The 17,880-nt window shown below is 51.2% G+C and overlaps 2 protein-coding genes across 5 annotated transcripts in view; one reads left to right on the plus strand and one right to left on the minus strand.

Moving 5' to 3' along the window:
* The window catches only part of IMMP2L (inner mitochondrial membrane peptidase subunit 2), a 303,938-nt gene that overhangs the window by 21,276 nt on the left and 264,782 nt on the right, over positions 1 to 17,880 (minus strand). The window lies entirely within an intron of this gene.
* On the plus strand, positions 9,964 to 16,478 carry LOC144721231 (uncharacterized). Its single transcript, XM_078598680.1, has 2 exons — positions 9,964 to 11,372; positions 16,150 to 16,478. The coding sequence occupies exons 1-2, from the start codon at positions 10,101 to 10,103 to the stop codon at positions 16,159 to 16,161; spliced, it is 1,284 nt and encodes a 427-aa protein (XP_078454806.1). The 5' UTR covers positions 9,964 to 10,100; the 3' UTR covers positions 16,162 to 16,478.

The following is a 17,880-nucleotide window of genomic DNA, read 5'->3' on the forward strand; positions in this document are numbered from 1 at the left end:
CAATGAGCGCTGCTCGGCGCCTGAGTTAGAGTTACAGGCAATTTGAAGTCAATGCATGAATATGGCATAAGGTCTTTGTTTAATAGGTGGAGGAGGGCAAGGTGTAGGCCCTCATTATAATTGACAAGTCTATTTAGAGACCCATATCTTGCACTTCCACTGGGAAAGCATTTATAAGTGGATTTTTTGACGTAACCCAGGGCTTTGGTGCTTGTGTAAACATCAAACAGTGTGCGAAAACACCCACCTGAAAGATCGCAGTACAGCAAGTAGGTTTATGACTATCACACTGTGGGTGTGGGTTTGCTCTAGGCCCTCTGGTTTCTTCCAAGCATGCAAAGATACTCATTTAGGATTGCAATACATCTCTAAGTTTTCTAGGTTTGATTTCTCAAACTTCTAAATTCTCTCCCCCTGCCGCAGATCAAGTTCCCCCCTTGGCTCTCATTGACATTTTAAAAAAATAATATTATTTTATTATATAATATGATTATTTTATCATTATTTAATTGTGTTATTTTATTATTTTATTATTTCCCTTCTTCGTGACTTTACCGAAAGAACCAAGAAGATCTCATTGACATGCTAATTTCTCTGCTCCCCCCCCTCTCTCCCCCATGCCGCCGACTTCTGTTACTGCAGCCCCCTTCTCCCTCCCCCTCTGGGATCTATATAATACCTCGTCACAGAGGCGTTGTTTCTCTGTGTCTCTGTGTGTCTCTCTCTGCGTGTGTGTCTCTCCTCTATGTCTCTCCTCTATGTGTGTGTCTCTCTCTGTGTGTGTCTCTCTCTCTGTGTGTCTCTCTCTCTGTGTTTGTCTCTCTCTGTGTGTCTCTCCCTGTGTATGTGTCTCTCTCCGTGTCTGTGTTTGTCTCTCTCTGTGTGTCTCTCTCTCTGTGTCTCTCTCTGTGCATGTGTCTCTCTCCGAGCTTGCATTTACACACAGTCCTTACCTGATGACCGTTGCTTGTGTTGCAATCGAAACGTCGCAAACAATTGGTTATATATTAGTATTTATAATTATTTATTTATTTTATGTCACTTTACCGAAAGAACCAAAGAGTAATTCCTGCAGTCACGAAAGCTTCAAATCAAGACGAATTTAGGAATTGAATAACATCCCCCGCATGAATCACCTGAAATGTAATAATTATGACACGAAGCCTAATTTGAGGCTTTTATTACTAAATGTAATAATAACAACAACATAATTCATGATTAACTGTTTACATTAATATTTACATTGTTGTATTATTTATTAACACAACACGTGCCGGCTATTTTCAGCAGCGACGCTGAAAATATGCAGGCCAAAAAAGTATTACAGGGTGAGATTTGCGTTTGGCAAACGCGTCAATAAAGTCCGCCCGCCACTTGGCATTTCCCCAACCCAAGCAGGCCATTCGAAATGATGATATTGAGATTCAGTCAAGGAAAATCAATGTAATAAGCTGAACAAGCACATCTATGACCAGACAGGAGAGGGCCATTTGACTGTCAACCAGCAGTATGACTGCTGCCTTGGGTCTCTGGCAAGTTGGAGCAGTTAGGAATGACATGTTGTTGAGGCTGGTGGTAAAACAAAACACACATGCTCATGAAAATATTTCAAATGGTAATATATATCAGAGCACTGTGTGAATTCCCAGGCATGATATTTTTTTTTTACTAACATCCAATGTATTTTTTAAGAAATGTGTTATTTCGTTTTTCTTTTTGGGTTTCATCATTAATTATATCTCAAAAGGAGTAAGGCAATGGCCAGATGGTTAGAGCACTGTGCTATGCACAAAACGGCCCAAGTTCAATTTGCAGCCGTGGCTAACATCCATGGCAAGTGATGTCTGAACTAGTCTTGAGTCCTTTCTTTACCAGCGTGCACTGACCCATGTGTTGAAGAATAGTCAAAGAATGGTATCTGGAAGCTTTTCATACTGCAGTAGTTTGACAAAAGTACTGTTAAAAAATGAAATTAATATCTCTCTCTCAACTGCGCTACAATTGGAATCATGTTGTAATGTTAGGATTTAAAAAAAAAAACATGCATGCGCATGGTTTCTGAAGGACTTTGCGACGTCAGAGAAAGCATTTAATTCACGATGTTACCTTCTGAGTAGCAAAACGACATCACATGGCACATAATGTGTGATGATAACGTATCGTATGATGACGTCATGTGGAGGCGAGCATGCACGTGGCCGAAAAGGCATAACCATTTCAGTGAACTTTTAGTTATACATTTTTGGCTAACCCTTAGATCAATTTGACTGGTGTTTCATCAAGTAAATCCCTAATAGCATCATAACTTTTCACTAAAATTGTATTCATATTGGATCATCGTCATGCGAGTTTCATGATCCCATGTGACAGACAGACAAAGACAGATGGACAGACAAACAGGAGGACAGAGTTTTAATTTCGTTTTAAAGCTTTCGTGCCTGCAGGGATTCATAAACCCAAAAATCGTTGATTATGAACAATATTGGTCGCGAAAGCCTACGTGTTAAACTGGGATTCATATTCTTGGTTCTTTCGGTAAACTCACGTAGATGGGAAATAATAAAATAATAAAAATAAAACATAATAAAATAAAATTCTCACGACGTTCCGGCCACAACGCAAGCAGCCGTCCTCAGGTGAAGAAACAGAGCTGTCGGAAAGACAGCGCCGTGAGAATTTTGTTTTATCTTTATTATTTTATTATTTCCCTTCTATGTGACTTTACCGAAAGAAGCAAGAACAGGAGGACAGAGCTCTGCATTACTGATCTCAACCTGTTAAAAAATTGCAATAAACTTCTTTAACTTCTGTAACATTCAGATCATCACATTGATAGGATAGGGCCCTAGAATATGACACTGTAAATTCGTTTCTTTTGCACGAGAACCACCTATAAAAGTAGATGTCACTTCTGAGATCCATACAATTTTTTTTTTGTTATCCAAACACCAGAGATGGCACTTCCTCACACATCCCGCGATGGGGAAATATTCCTCAATCGGTAGTCACCAATATCTATCGAGTTCTCAGAACTAAAATTTCACATAAATTAAGTAAGTTTAAAGTGATCGCTACATTTGGAGTCATCGGGTGACCAGGCTGAGATCAACTCCAGTCTAAATAAAGATTCCGATTGTGAACGACTCGCGGACACAAGGTGGCTGAACTAGAATATACTGTAACCCAGCAGCGTTCTAGCAGGGGCGCTCATTTGCGGTAAGACCCCGGTTTACATAGGGGATGCGTTCCTGAATATTGCGACGAATATTGAAACGACGTTAATCAAAGCAAACAAAGTCTGCAGGCCACGAGAGCTAAACAAAGACAACGGAGGGTACGGTGACACTGCGTGTTTATGCGCGCGTTTTCATCCTAGAAATACCCACAACGTTACAATTAATTACGAAAAATCCTGTACGCATCACTGGTGTACAGCAGTAAACATTAACACAAATTGTACATGGTACAATAAGACACAGTACACTCTTACGAAAACATCACCAACATACTGTGTACATAAATAATATATTGCATTATAAATCTTGACTTAAAGCTTTCGTGACTGCAGGAATTCATATTCTTGGGTCTTTCGGTAGAGTCACGTAGATAGGTTAAAAGAAAATTGTTATTTTTGTTATTTTCTTTGAACCTCTCTACGTGACTTTACCGAAGGACCCACGAATATCTATTGCATTGTACTCTACAGTCCAGTACATTTCTTGATGCGTGACACAAAGTAGTTCGTGTACAGGGTAGTAGATGGAGGCGAAGGCTGGGAGGTGACAGATATGAGGAAGGACAGACGATGCTGTCAGCGACGCGAGTGTGGGGTTGAAGCAACGCAAATCAGGTACAGACGTAAAATCGGGGTATTGCTTCACACAATCCCCCTAAATTTAATAAGATAAATATATAACATGGTATTATTTATGTCAGTAAAAGCACATGCCTTTAGCACAAAAGAAACCGGCATGGGAGAAGGCAGTGAGAGAGTAATCTAGGGCTGAACGATTAATCGATTTCAAATCGAAATCGTAATTTGAAACAATGCGATTAGCAAATCGCAAAGGCTGCGATTTTTTGCGATTTGAAAATTCCTATTACTTTCTTATTGGAATTATTTAATTTTCTCTTATTATAACTTTCTTTATTTAACTTAACAATTGTTCTATGTTTGATTGTTCTATTTCAATTAAAACATTTTAATAAATACATGTTGAAAGCAATTAATATATTCTAAGTTCTCATCCTTGCATTAGAATATATAGAGCAGTTCATATTTTGATGGTATCACGTGGTAATGCTCCATCACAAGTTTTAAATCTATTACACAGTGAATATTAAACTGAAGCTTAACCAAAAATGTAATCGCAAATCAAATCTCAATTGCAATATCTGTCAGAAAAATCGCAATTAGATATTTCCCCCAAATCGTTCAGCCCTAGAGTAAACAGGATAAACTTTGATAAAGATGGGACGATCGTAAAACCCTCGTTGTTAATTTGTGTTGCACTCTTCTTTTGAAATGTTACACTTCTGGCCCTGATGTTGGTGGCAATTTTGTCAGCACGCATTGTGGGGTTTTCCCACGACAGAGATTGCAAAGTCAATATTTTTCACTTTAGCCTGAATTCGTTGTTAGAAAAACGCATGCATTATATATGTGTGCGCACAGTTTATACCAAGATGTGGTAACGGAAAGATTATACCATCGACCCTAAACACATGGTGACATTTTAAAATGCCTACTTTAATAAAATGATGGGCGGCGCAGTGTGACACCACTCTCCTGACAGCTGTGCTCCAGTGGGAATTATCTCCCAGAGAAACAGGCATTGCAGGGTGCAGAGAAAAAAATATATATGAAAAAGGAAACCAATTAAGTGTGCAATTGTGGCTCTTCCTACCTGCCCGCTGGCTTAGTGGGGTTTAAAATGGTCTGCCCTCCTGGGCTGCCTGTTGGTGACAATTATCCATCGCCACTGCACTGAAAAGGAGTGCAAGTTCACGACTTTTAGGAAAGGACAAGGGGGAGATGGCGAATCGGTCCCAGTGGTCCAAACCTAAATGCAGCCGTCTTGTTATTAGAGGCGTGGGAGCTGACATTCCAAGATCCTCCCCCCTCCCCCCCAGCTTCCTCTGTCACTATGAAAATAGGTTGATAAGGAGAGAAAAAAAATATTGGCGGGGCTATTGGTGTGTGGTGTGCCGTCGAATTTGGAGATTATGGCGTAAAGCAAAATAACTTCCTGGCTATCAGCAAAAACTTCTACCGATCGATTACAAAAGCTCTGTACAAGCGCGGAGTAATATGAATCTCACCATCACTGTCATTAAATCTGCTTTAAACTCTCCAGCCGAAAGTTAAAAGGCAGTGTTAATGCTGATGGTGGCGAGGATTTGACAATCATCAGTGTACCAATTCCCATACATGAACCGATTAGCACCTCCGATTAGCACAGTTGGCTATGCATGGTGTGAAAGAAGTTCAACATATGTACATGAACCAAAAGCGTTACATGGCTCCTCATAAGGGCTGACAAGCCATACCCAACCATGAACAATCAAGGAGGATGCAGTATTGTGTACGAGTAAGGATAGCACACACACATATGGCCCCTGAAAGTTACAAAAACAATTAGAATGGTAAGACAAATACTATGAATGCTGCTTGAGCAATTCGAGGAATACACATGTTTGCTTTTTACTATTTTCTCTTAAACTTTTTTTTGCTTTTTTTTCTGAATTAGTTCAGGTTCTGCTTTTTCATCGGCATCATGGCATGAACAGAATAAGGTTCATTGTTTTGTTAGAATGCACTGTGGCACACGAGGGGGTGGGTAGCCAGCACCACGCCCGGTCGCCTTTGTCTCTCCAGTGCCGATGTTTACACACCACACCAAGTACTCATTTAAGGCCGAGTCGACCTAGGGGTGGCCGAAGAATAGTTCAGATATTTGTCACTGGTGTTGACAACGAGTGAGAATCGAATGGGGTCCGTGAGTTTGAAATTGGGTTGTGAGTATACCTAGCAGCTGGAATCCTATTCCCGTGGAATTTTAGTCATCAATGAATGCACTCATTTGAGAAACTTGCCCCCATTGATTCAACTGCCACAGCTGGAGATGCAATGAGACAGACAACCTTTGCATTGCAAGTCCAGCACGCTGCTCACCATGACACCACGAGAATTGCTTGACAATTTAGTGCCAATGAAGCCGTGCGACTGCCAGTGTACACCACCCCGTGCAGGAGGATGTCCTCGGGAAGGTGATGGCCACATCATTTATGAAATTGCATCAATAGGCTTTTCTTAATCCACACAGCGGTGGAGTGAACATGGTGCATATGCCCTGCACAACAAAAGAGGCTCCTGCGATGAATTAACCGAAGGAGTTTCATTATCACAGCTGGAACCAGCCAAATTAAGCGGGTGGCTTCGACTATCCATTGGCTATAGTTGATGAAAAAAAGACGAAAACACAAAAACAACCCTTTCTTTTTTATCCAGGAAAATGTCATATTCAGCGACAGGGAAAGTGTTTGCTGAATATGACAACTACTTTTTTCAAGTGAGTCCTTCATCCAAAGGTTTGTCCCATTTCTTATATTTACACGCAAAAGGAAATTGGAGTACAAAGGGAAAAACCCACACATTACAGGTATGTGCCACCAAAACTAGATGTAGCGTCGCAAAAAATAACATTTTACGTTTAACCTGCCGACACGTTCGTAATTATGCAGCTGCCTGGCGGTCAAAACGGTTGAGGAGCCGAATAGCCTAAAACGATAATTGTTCGACTATCCTCAACATAAGCGACCAGGCATTGCATGGAGCAAAAATAGAATCCTTAGAAGCAGCTTTGTATTCTAACAAAACAACAACGTTGCCTTTGTTCAAATGGTTTACCTGACAAAATGTAACAAAAATTCTGACGATAAACCTCGACGCAAAAAAAATGATTTTTTCAGTTCTAAAGATCGGATAAGCAGAAGCAAGGGGAGGAAATATATCTTCAAAGAAAACAATGGAACAAAACGCAGGTGGCCTGGCTTACCACCACAGCTGCCAGTTGATTTATCTTTTTTCATGCTCAGAACACTTCTTGCAGCGGCAATAACGCAACTTATTAAAAGTAAACTACCCTCGTCAGATGCTTTGGTGATCTATTCAATATTGCAGCATGCGCAGTCAGGGTGATTGCATTCATATATCGCATGCGTTTAATACGTCCGCAGCCGAGTGGACGTGGGCGCTTCACAAATCCACGTGATCCGGCAACCTTTGCTCCCACTGTGCTGCATTAAAAAGGCATGCAATACCCACGACCAATGTCATCAAAAGATAAACCGGCAAACAAACAAACAAAAAAACACACCCGCCGACGCCCGGTGAGCCGATAGCCGCCGTAATTTATATCACAACAATGTTTGCATTTCTGCGTGACCGGCTTGCACATCCCATCGGGGGTGTCAGCGGGGACGAACGTCAGCGGACGCCCCTGCGAGAGGGAAGGGATAGAGAGGGGGCGCGGGGGTTGATCGGAGGAGGGCGAGCGTCCCACTCTCACTGCCGCGCAGCCTGGCCCCACAGCAGTGGGAGGCGCACGCGTCCTCGCAATGCAGACGGTCGACCCGACCGCTCGCACGCCAAGCCAGTGACAGCCCAATTCATCAGCCTTGCCAGCAAGCTGGCACCACTCGGCAGGCAACAGGCAGAGCCCCGTGCCAAAAGAAACACGGAGCGAGACTCTGGGACTCGTCCCGTCTCAAACCGGAGCGATTACCCGCGGAGGTTGGCCATCGTCGATGCGTGGCAGTCATCTCTCGCCGAGGATGCTCGGCAGACATGCGGCTGCCACCATGCTCCAGTGCTCACGATGATTATTAAAGCCCTCACCACCGCGTGATGTGCCGCCCTATTTAGTTTCTCCCGCAGAGAGATATCATTGCTGTCAGTGATTTGTATGTGTATATATATATATTTTTTTAAACTCTATTTCAACGGGCTCTAACTGCAGTATCCAGTGTTATGGATGTGGCACAATCCAGCGAATAATTTAATGGTTGTAGGTCTGCAATTTATATATCTCGAAACCCAGCTATGTGGTACAGTGGTAGAGCACCCGACTCATTACTGGAAGGTTGCGAGTTCAAATTTCAGTCAGGGGTCAGCTCAGCCCATCAACCCTATCAGGTTAATAAAATATGTACCAATTTGTGGACAGCCGGCAGTTACTGTCCTATGGAGGGATATTGGAGTGTGGAATTTTCACCACTGTCACCGGGACACCAGAGGCCTATGTGTGTATATAATTTCCCTGCGTATGGTGCAAAATAAGTTCAACATAAAAAACTACGATTCACAAATTATTCTCATCCAGTTAGAAAACAAGAAGCCTGTTCCCCACCATAGGAATGTGAACTTCACAAAACTGACAGCAATAGAGAAAAGCACTGCCCAATATCTATTTGAGCAAATAATTGCAGACTTCCTTATATAACTTTGACAATTAACAAGCAATTTGCACAACTTGCAGTGGCGCATTTCTGCCAAGTTCCGGAATTCTTAAGTTGCGTTGGTCGTTGTGCAAAATGCTCGATCCATGATGGGGTCAACACTCTAAAATACGACCCTCCCTAGGTAATCCATGCTCACCGTTACATATGAGAACCAAACTGAATCCTTGAATTTGCGCAAGAGCTAGGGTCAAGTGCTTAAACGAGGCCTCGGGCCCAACTGGAGTTGTGCCAATACTGTCACAGTGAAATATGAGGTGCCGATCGTGGTGAAAAATTACCAGGGGTAAGTAATGTGTTTCAAATGTTGTGAACACGAAAAAAACCGACGTTCTGAAGCCCACGTTACATTTAAAAGAACAAAAATAAAATTAAGCTGCCATGTAATACACACAATGGCTGATGGGATTCTCAAGACGTGGATGACCGTGACAAAAAGTTTTGTGAAGACAACCCAGGTTTTGTCAATCGATGGAACTAATGTAATAAAGCTGCAAGGGGATCATTACAGAGATATCATAGTGAGCTGGCGTGTGGCATCATGTCAGGACAAAAGGGCCCTGGAAGATGACATTACAGAACTATCACTAAATCAGTAAACTTAAATAGGCCTCTTTCTTTCCTTCAGGTTTAGTTGTGATTCAGTACATGTCAATAATTAAATATACAGGAAAAGCTCTGTTATCTGGCATCCATGGGGAATTGAGGGCGCCAGTTAATCAAATATGCCAGTTATCTGAGAGTTATACTTATGTTTATGCAAGTGTAATAAAGGACTCGACCACGGTATCTGGCTTGGTGTCCTTTATTCGGGTTCGTATACTTTTCCCACACGGCTCTTCCCTTTTCCGTAGCAGCCTCACTGCTAATCTCCTCGTGCAGCTTCTCCAGCTGCCCTCGTTGCAGCCCCACCGCTGCTCTCTCTTCTCCGAAGCAGTCCCGCTGCTGTTCTCTTCGTGCAGCCTCCCAGCTGCCCTCGCTGCAGCCTTACCGCTGCTCCCCGCTTCTCCGGGGTCGGTCACCGCTGGCCGACGGTGCCCTATCCGTACTCTGTGTGTGTGGCGATCTCGCCACTCTCCCCAGCCTTCGCCCTGCGTGGCCTTACTCTAGCCCAGTCTCCAACAACCTCCCTTCCTCTTCCGGTTTCTCCCCTTTTAGACCTGAACCCTCTCCAACCACGTGACGTAACTCCTCCCCCCATGACGTCACATCCGGAAGGTCGTTTACACCCGCATTACACAAGCAACAAATCTATCACAAGCACACGGCAAGATGCCGGATGGCTGTCGGAATTTTTTTCCGGATGAGTGAAGGAAGATTTGTATTTGCTGTTGTATGACAGATGCCGGTTCATGGAGCTGTAGGGGTGTCAGGGGAAGGATTCCCACCAATAGATGGGTTAGGGGGAGGGGTGATCGAGGTGATATAAGGGGAGGACGGGCGGGAAAGGGGGGCCTTTGGCGGGAACGGGATTGGGACGGCTGGCGACAGGTGTGAATGGAAGGAAAGGAATAAAGGACGAGACCCCTGCAATCTCGTGTCGGCTCCTCTCTACATTTGGTGGCAGCGGTGGGATCCTAATGGCTACAAAGAAGAATCCTCGCGGGAGGGAGCCGAGGGAGGAGGAAGCAGGGGCCGGGGATCCTTCACATCCTGGGCAACAAGGGGGCCTGCTGTCAGAAGCAGCAGAAGGGGGCCCGGATCGCCTGGAGGATCGCATGGAGGACCGCATGGCCCGCGTGGAGAGGGCGCTCCAGGAGCTCTTGCAGAGGCTCCCTATGGGGGGCCCGCCGGCACCGGGACCCCCACCCCCACGCGTACTACGGGAGGAGAGGCCACGGGAACCGGACGCCGACCAGCCGGCCGGGCAGGAGCCGCAACCAACCTCGTCACGCCAGCCGCCGCCGCTCCCGCCAAAACCCCCAGGGCTAAACACCCAACACGGAGAGCAGGTGGCCGGACGGCCGCGTCGGCTGGGGCCCGTCGACAAGTTTGTGGCTGAGGAAGAAGATTGGGAGGAGTTTGTCCGCCGATTCGAGGCTGCCTTCCACGCTCTCGAGTGGACAGACGAAGAGGCCCTACGAGCGCTGCCATCTGTTCTGGGCAAAGAAGCACTCTCCTCTTACACCTCCCTTCCCTCGCACAGCAAGTCCACGCTACAGGCGGCCTACGAGGCTTTGGGGGAGATCTATTGCCCGGCGGAAGGAGCCTTTAAACGGTTCCAGGATCGCCAGCGAGGGGCTAAAGAATCCCCTTTAGCCTACAGGGGGGCGCTGCTCGTGTTGGCGAGGAGAGCTTTCCCTCGCCTGGCTGAAGAAGCGCTCGAGGACCTCGTGGTCGAGCACCTCATCGCCTACGCTTGCCGCGCCGGCGTTGTAATGCCCGTAGTGACGCCGGAAGAACGCACCTCGCTGTGGGCTGCCCGGACCATCCAAGCCCACGAGCAGGTCATGGGCCGGGCGCCACCCGTGGGCCCGGTGGCTGGCGCGGCGGGGGGGAACAGCCCAGCCGTTGCCGCGGCGCTACTTGGTCCAGCGACACTAACCGCCGAACCTGCACCGTCACCACAGGCTGCCGGTGGGGCATCTGGGGACGGACCGCCGACGTCTGAGACGGAGCCATCGCTGCGGGAGGTGTACGCGGCGATCCGGGGACTGGCGGAGCAGAGGGACCAACCGCCGCGTCGCTGGCAGCCGCCTCTACAACATCGCGCCGAGCCCCCCCGACGCAACGCCCCGTGGGTCTGCCACCGTTGTGGTCGCGAGGGGCATGTGGCGAGGGGGTGCCGCACGGAGCCGGAGGCCGCCAACGTCACCTGGAACCTGCCGGGGCCGAACGCCGACAGGAGCCAGGCGAGTGACGCCGTCCCACCCGGCCTCTCGGGCGGGCCGGGTAATTACACTTCCGACGCCGCGAACTCACCGGGAGTCTCCTCGGGGTGGGCGCCGGTGGTGTCGTTTCCCGGTCCCCGCTGTTCTGGTCGGGGGAAGGGGATAGCGCCGGGGCCTGTGGTCGCATCGCGACCCGGAGTGGCGTCGCGAACGGACGTGACGTTGCGTCCGGAAGTGACGTCGCGGTCGGAAGTGGTGTCGCGGATCGCGCCGGGAATTGCGCCGGGGCCGTGGACCGCGCCTGGAATCGCGCCGGGGCCAGGGACCGCGTCGGGGATCGCGCCGAGGCCGGGGACCGCGCCGGGAGTCGCGCCGACGCCGGGAGGGACGTCGCGGACGGAGGTGACGTCGCGGGCGGAGGTGACGTCGCGGGCGGAAGTGACGTCGCGGCCGGCAGCGACGTCGATGCCGGGCGTGACGTCGCGCGCGGGCGGGGTTTCGCGGGCGGGCGTGGGTTCGCGGGCGGGCGTGACGTCGCGGGTGGGCGTGGTTTCGCGGGCGGGCGGGGTTTCGCGGGCGGGCGTGACGTCGCGGGTGGGCGTGGTTTCGCGGGCGGGCGTGGGTTCGCGGGCGGGCGTGACGTCACCGGCGGGCGTGACGTCACCAGTTACCTGCAACGCCGGCGAGTTGCCAGGGGCAACGGCCCGGGGGCCGAGGCAGCCCACACGATTGACATTGCGCCCTGGAGCAATTCCACGACCCGCCTCACCACCGCTTTGCGACAGAGCGAGACGGAACCAGGGGGACCACGCCCCCGTGACAAAGGAAAGAGAGGGGCTCACGGGAAGGCCCACCCCCCAGTCCCCACCGCCCCCTGCAATGGGGGGGCCCCCCCACACCACAAGGGGGGCCCATCCTACGTCACCTAGGGGGGGCAATTTGCACTACATAGAGAACCCAGCCCGCAACCCAGGGGTAAGCCCACACTATGTAACAAGGGCGCGTTCACCCTGCTGGGACGCACTCCAAAGGGAGGAACCCCATCTTCAGTCCATCCACACCCATCCCCCATCATTTCACCATGCACCACAGGATAACGAGACGCCGCCTGGTCAGTGGCCGGACTCAGCCACACAATGGAGGAAGCTGGCAAGGCGGGTGGTAGCGGCCACGTCAGGAACCTCGGTCCTGGTCGGTGAAATCGCGGGAGTGTCGGCACGTATCTTGGTCGATACGGGGGCATCAGCCACGATCATCTCGAGCACCATGCATGAGATGCTGCCGGATAAAATCCGACCTTTAGTCCCCGTCAAGACAACGTTCATTGCAGCAAATGGAGGCAGCATGGGCTTCCTGGGCCAGGTTGAAGCCCCGATACAGATTGGGCAGCTTTCGGTAGCAGGACCCATCCTTGTCTCCGCAACGTTGCCCGTACCCTGCCTGTTGGGGACGGACTTTCTGAGGCGGATGCCAATGAAAATCGATCTGGCCAATGGGCGGGTGGAAGTCCAGGGAACGCATCTCCATTTCCTAAAGGCGGAGGGGGCCAGCCGGGGTGTACCCTACGTGCAGGCTCTGGTCAGTAAGTCTGTCTCCATTCCCCCGGCAGCCCAGATGCTGGTTCCGCTGCAATATCGGTCCCCCCTCGTGACAGCCCGACCAGACTCACCCATCCTGGTGTCTCCGGCGTCAGCGGCCATGGATCGTCATGCGCTGGTGGGGGCCGAAACTATTGTACAGAGGAACCAGCATCTGTTCATTCAGGTGCTGAACACCTCCGATAGAACAGCGACGGTGCAGGAGGGAACAGTTCTGGCCCACGTTAGTCCCTTGTCACTAGGAGCCCCAGGGACAGAGCCCGAGCTTGTAGGCAGCATCGGCCAGTCCGAGGACAGAGGGGCCAAATCGTGGATGGACCAGCTGGCGGGGCCTGAGCCGGGATTGCCGCCCGACCAGAAACAGCAGCTGCACTCGTTATTGCAGGAGTTCTCGGACGTGTTCAGCCGGGGACCGTTCGACCTAGGGCGCACAAATCTGTCACAGCACCACATCAACACGGGAGATGCCGCACCCCTGCGCCAAAACACATATAGAATGAGCCCAATGGAAAAAGGGCACATTCAACAAGCGGTGCAGGAGATGCTGCGGGCCGACATAATTTCTCCATCCTCGAGTCCCTGGGGGGCACCGGTGGTCCTAGTCAAGAAGTCAGATGGGTCACTGAGATTCTGTGTGGACTTCCGACGCCTCAATGCCGTCACGCTGGCCGACGCATATCCCCTACCACGTATCGACGACTCATTGGATGCACTGGCGGGAGCAAAATTTTTCAGTACGCTGGATTTGTTGTCCGGGTTCTGGCAGGTCCCACTAGACGCGGACTCCCGGCCTAAAACAGCATTCCGGACACCACAGGGCCTGTTCGAGTTCAACTGCCTGCCTATGGGCCTCCAGACGGCGCCGGCAACGTTCCAACGCATAATGGAGTTGGCCTTGGCAGGCCTCCAATGGGAAACGTGCCTCATCTACCTGGACGACGTCATTGTTTTCAGCCGATCATTCGAGGAACACATTGACCGATTGCGTCAGGTGTTCCTGCGGTTCCGGAACGCGAACTTGAAGCTCAAGCCGTCGAAGTGCCACCTTATGCAGTCGTCGGTACGCTACTTGGGCCACGTCGTCAGTGAGTCGGGAGTGGCTACAGACCCGGAAAAGACGGCCTGCGTGAGGGCCTGGGCTGTTCCCACAACGGTTCCGGAGGTACGCCGGTTTGTGGGTTTCGTTTCTTACTACCGCCGGTTTGTGCCCAACTTCGCAACCATTGCCAAGCCCTTGCACGTGTTGACGGCGAAGAACCAGAGGTTTTATTGGGGCCCTCTGGAGGAAGAGGCATTCCAGCAGCTGCGCTCACGTCTGACAGATGCACCACCATTGGCCTTTCCGGATTTTGGCCTCCCCTTTATCCTGGACACGGACGCCAGCGATGTGGGCATCGGCAGTGTTTTGTCGCAAGTCCAGCAGGGTCGGGAGGTGGTTATCGCCTATGGTAGTCGCGTGCTTTCATCAGCGGAGCAGCGCTACTGCGTCACACGTAGGGAACTCCTGGCAGTCGTTCACTTTGTGCAGCAATTCCGACCCTACCTGTATGGTCGCAAATTTACGGTCCGCACTGACCACGCGGCCTTGCAGTATTCGCTCCGCATCGACCAGCCTTCGGGCCAGCTGGCCAGATGGATAGAACGCCTGCAGGAGTACAGGTACCAAGTAGTGCATCGCAAAGGGACCAGACATGCCAACGCAGACGCATTGTCCCGACTGGTGCCCCAGGGCCCTTGTGCATGCACCACAGGCGGGGCACGCTGCAAGGAGGCGAGGCCGGAGGGGACGGTCATCGCTCCTGTACGCACGGCGGAGGGCGCACAGGGTGAGGTCCAGCTGACCGACCACGACCTGGGGCTGACCTTGGACGATTGGAGACGGCTACAGCTGGAGGAAGCCCCACTGCGAACACTACGCGCCTCAGCAGAGGCAGGGGGGGAGGAGTACATCGTATGGGAGGATCTCCTCATGCGATGGGACCCGACAGGGCGCCGGCGATGCCTGGTAGTTCCGGAGTCGCTGCGTCAACAATTGGTTATGGACGTACACGGCCGCCAGCTGCTGCACCTGGCAGGGCGGAAGACACTGCACACATTACAGGGTCGGTACTTTTGGCCAGGTATGACCGCTGACGTGCATCGATGGGTCGCTACCTGCGTCGAATGTGCGCGGCGAAAGCCGCCACCCCGGGTAAGCCGGGCGCCCCTACAGCCCATCACGGTGACCAGGGTCAACGAATTGGTTGCGTTGGACATCTTGGGACCGCTGCCGGTCACGCCACGGGGAAATAAATACCTGTTGGTCGGAGTCGAGTACTGCACGAGGTGGCCGATGGCGTGGGCCCTCCCGGACCAAACGGCACAGACCATCGCCGATGCCTTCGTGGGAGGCTATGTCCTTGATAAGGGGGCACCGGAGCGGTTGCTCACGGATCAGGGCAGGAATTTCTCCTCACAGCTATTGAAGGACGTCTGCTCTATCCTGGGCACTAAAAAGGTCCGAACATCTCCATATCATCCCCAGACCGATGGGATGGTAGAGCGGCTTAACCGCACCATAGCGGCCATGCTGTCCCAAGTGGTGGACGAAAACCATTCCGACTGGGACCTCCACATTCCATCGGTCTTAGCGGCGTACAGGGTGGCCCCACACGCGGCGACGGGGTTCTCGCCGTTTTTCCTGATGTACGGACGGGATCCCGTTCCGCCTATTGAGGTGCAGCTGACGGACATTCCGGCAAGAGCCGACGCATGGCCGAAGGCACTAAAGACCTCCCTCATTTATTTGAGAGAGGCCCGCCAAGCAGCCGAGGCCGCATCGGCCGCGAGCCAAGAGAGTAATGTACGGATACGGGAGAGGACAGTGACAGCCAAGCCCTTTAAAGTTGGGGACCAGGCATGGCTACACTGTCCTCAGGTGCCGGTTGGCCTCTCACCAAAGCTGCACCGACCCTGGAAAGGGCCGGTCGAGGTCATCAAAGCACTCCGACCGCAGTGCGTCCAGGTCCAACTGGGTAAGCGACGATGGTTTGTACACCCCACCCGCCTTAAGCCATACATCTCTCCACCGTCATCTTCACCAACATCACCACCAACATCACTGCCAACATCATCATCATCCCTACCCAGGCCAAGGTCGCCGACCACCACGCGCCGACCGGCAGGGGGTTCGGTGCCCTGTGTTCCCTTGTCACCTACAGCACCCCATGTGAGGCCTGACGGAGCGGCGGCACGAGCGGGGGCCGGAGAGACAGCGGCGCCAGGCAAGGCGACACCGGCACCACCGAACCAGGGACCGCGACGAGAGGGCCTTCGAAGGAGGGGGCCGCCACGGTCATCTGCTGCCTGTGGATGTCCGGGCTGTTACGGGATGCTGGCTGGAGACCTGGGCAGGCCGCGCAATTGATTTGTTGTGTTATATTGCATTGTAGGGTTGTGGGGGGGGGTAAGGGCTGTCGTCACTGTCAGTGGTGGGAGGCATGGGGAGACTTAAATGGTCCATGGGGGAGGCAGAACCGAGGACGGTTATTTTTTCTCCGGGGGGGGGGGGTGATGTAGGGGTGTCAGGGGAAGGATTCCCACCAATAGATGGGTTAGGGGGAGGGGTGATCGAGGTGATATAAGGGGAGGACGGGCGGGAAAGGGGGGCCTTTGGCGGGAACGGGATTGGGACGGCTGGCGACAGGTGTGAATGGAAGGAAAGGAATAAAGGACGAGACCCCTGCAATCTCGTGTCGGCTCCTCTCTACAGAGCATTGTGGATGCTGAAGTGGCGGATAACAGGGCTTTTCCAGGATCTATAAATGTTATCTCTCGGAGCTGGCCAAAACCAAATTTTGTAAAAAAAAAAAAAGCTAAGTTAATATAACTTTCTTTTACAGTCCATGGTGACTCGGTAGATACCATTAGCTCGCTACAAATGAGAACCTCGCTTAATCATGGGTGGCTGAAACCCACACTTAAACCCCGCATCGCAGCAGTGCTAGCTCAGTGCTCTGACAAGCACTTATAATGTCCCTGAGCCACAAAAGAGATCTCTGCTTGGTACATGAGCCGGTACTCTGACACAGACATCATAAGCCCCCTGAGCCATTCGGCCACGTCTCAGCCAGCCAGCCACCGCCTGTATGTTCATGTGTGCACGCACGTTCGTGCTCGACAATGCATTGCCAGTGAGTTTCCCATCACACACCATGGACTCTGCACAACAGCATTTGAGCACTTTGGGTCGCCGGGTAGTGCAGTGGTAGTACCACCTGGGTTTAATTCCCGACTCGGTTGCCTCTCTGTGTGGGGTTTGTATGTCCTCCCCCTGTTCTGAGTGGGTTTACTCCGGGTTTCCAGGTTCCTCCCATCACTGAAATCATACAATGTAACCGGTATTGGCCAAGCATCCCAATGCTGATAAATTACCTGCAAATTACTCGATTGGGATGACACATGGCAGGGGCGGCAGCAGCATCGCCCCATCGTGCGCAAAACCGGACACGACCCTCCTCGAAAGGTCTTGAGGCTCATCGCAGGCTTTCCCGGGTCGAACAAGCATCGCAACAATAAAGCGACGGCACTGGGGAAGTCGGGACGCAGCTTCGGTGATGGACGACGGCGACAGGCGCCACGGAATGACGAACGGCTCCGCCGTGCCGCGTTCGCCGTGGGGCAACGCTGCTCAGGACACTTTAACGACGGCGCACGCTGCGCCACCCTGGCTCCCAGCACCGCCGCGGCCAATAAAGCGCTCTCCCGCTGGCCGTACCATAATGGGAGAGAAGAACTTGAAACGAGCGAGTAAACAGATAAAGAAATAATCCTGCAAGCAAACGAGCTCGTACCTACGTACGTATGTTGAGCCTTATTCTTTGGTTCTTTCGGTAAAGTCACGTATAAAGATAAAATAATAAATTAAATTAAATACTAGCATACGACGTTTC

The sequence above is a fragment of the Lampetra planeri genome, chromosome 11, assembly GCF_965212315.1.
Source record: "Lampetra planeri chromosome 11, kcLamPlan1.2.h2, whole genome shotgun sequence".
Classification (NCBI taxonomy): Eukaryota; Metazoa; Chordata; class Hyperoartia; order Petromyzontiformes; family Petromyzontidae; genus Lampetra; species Lampetra planeri.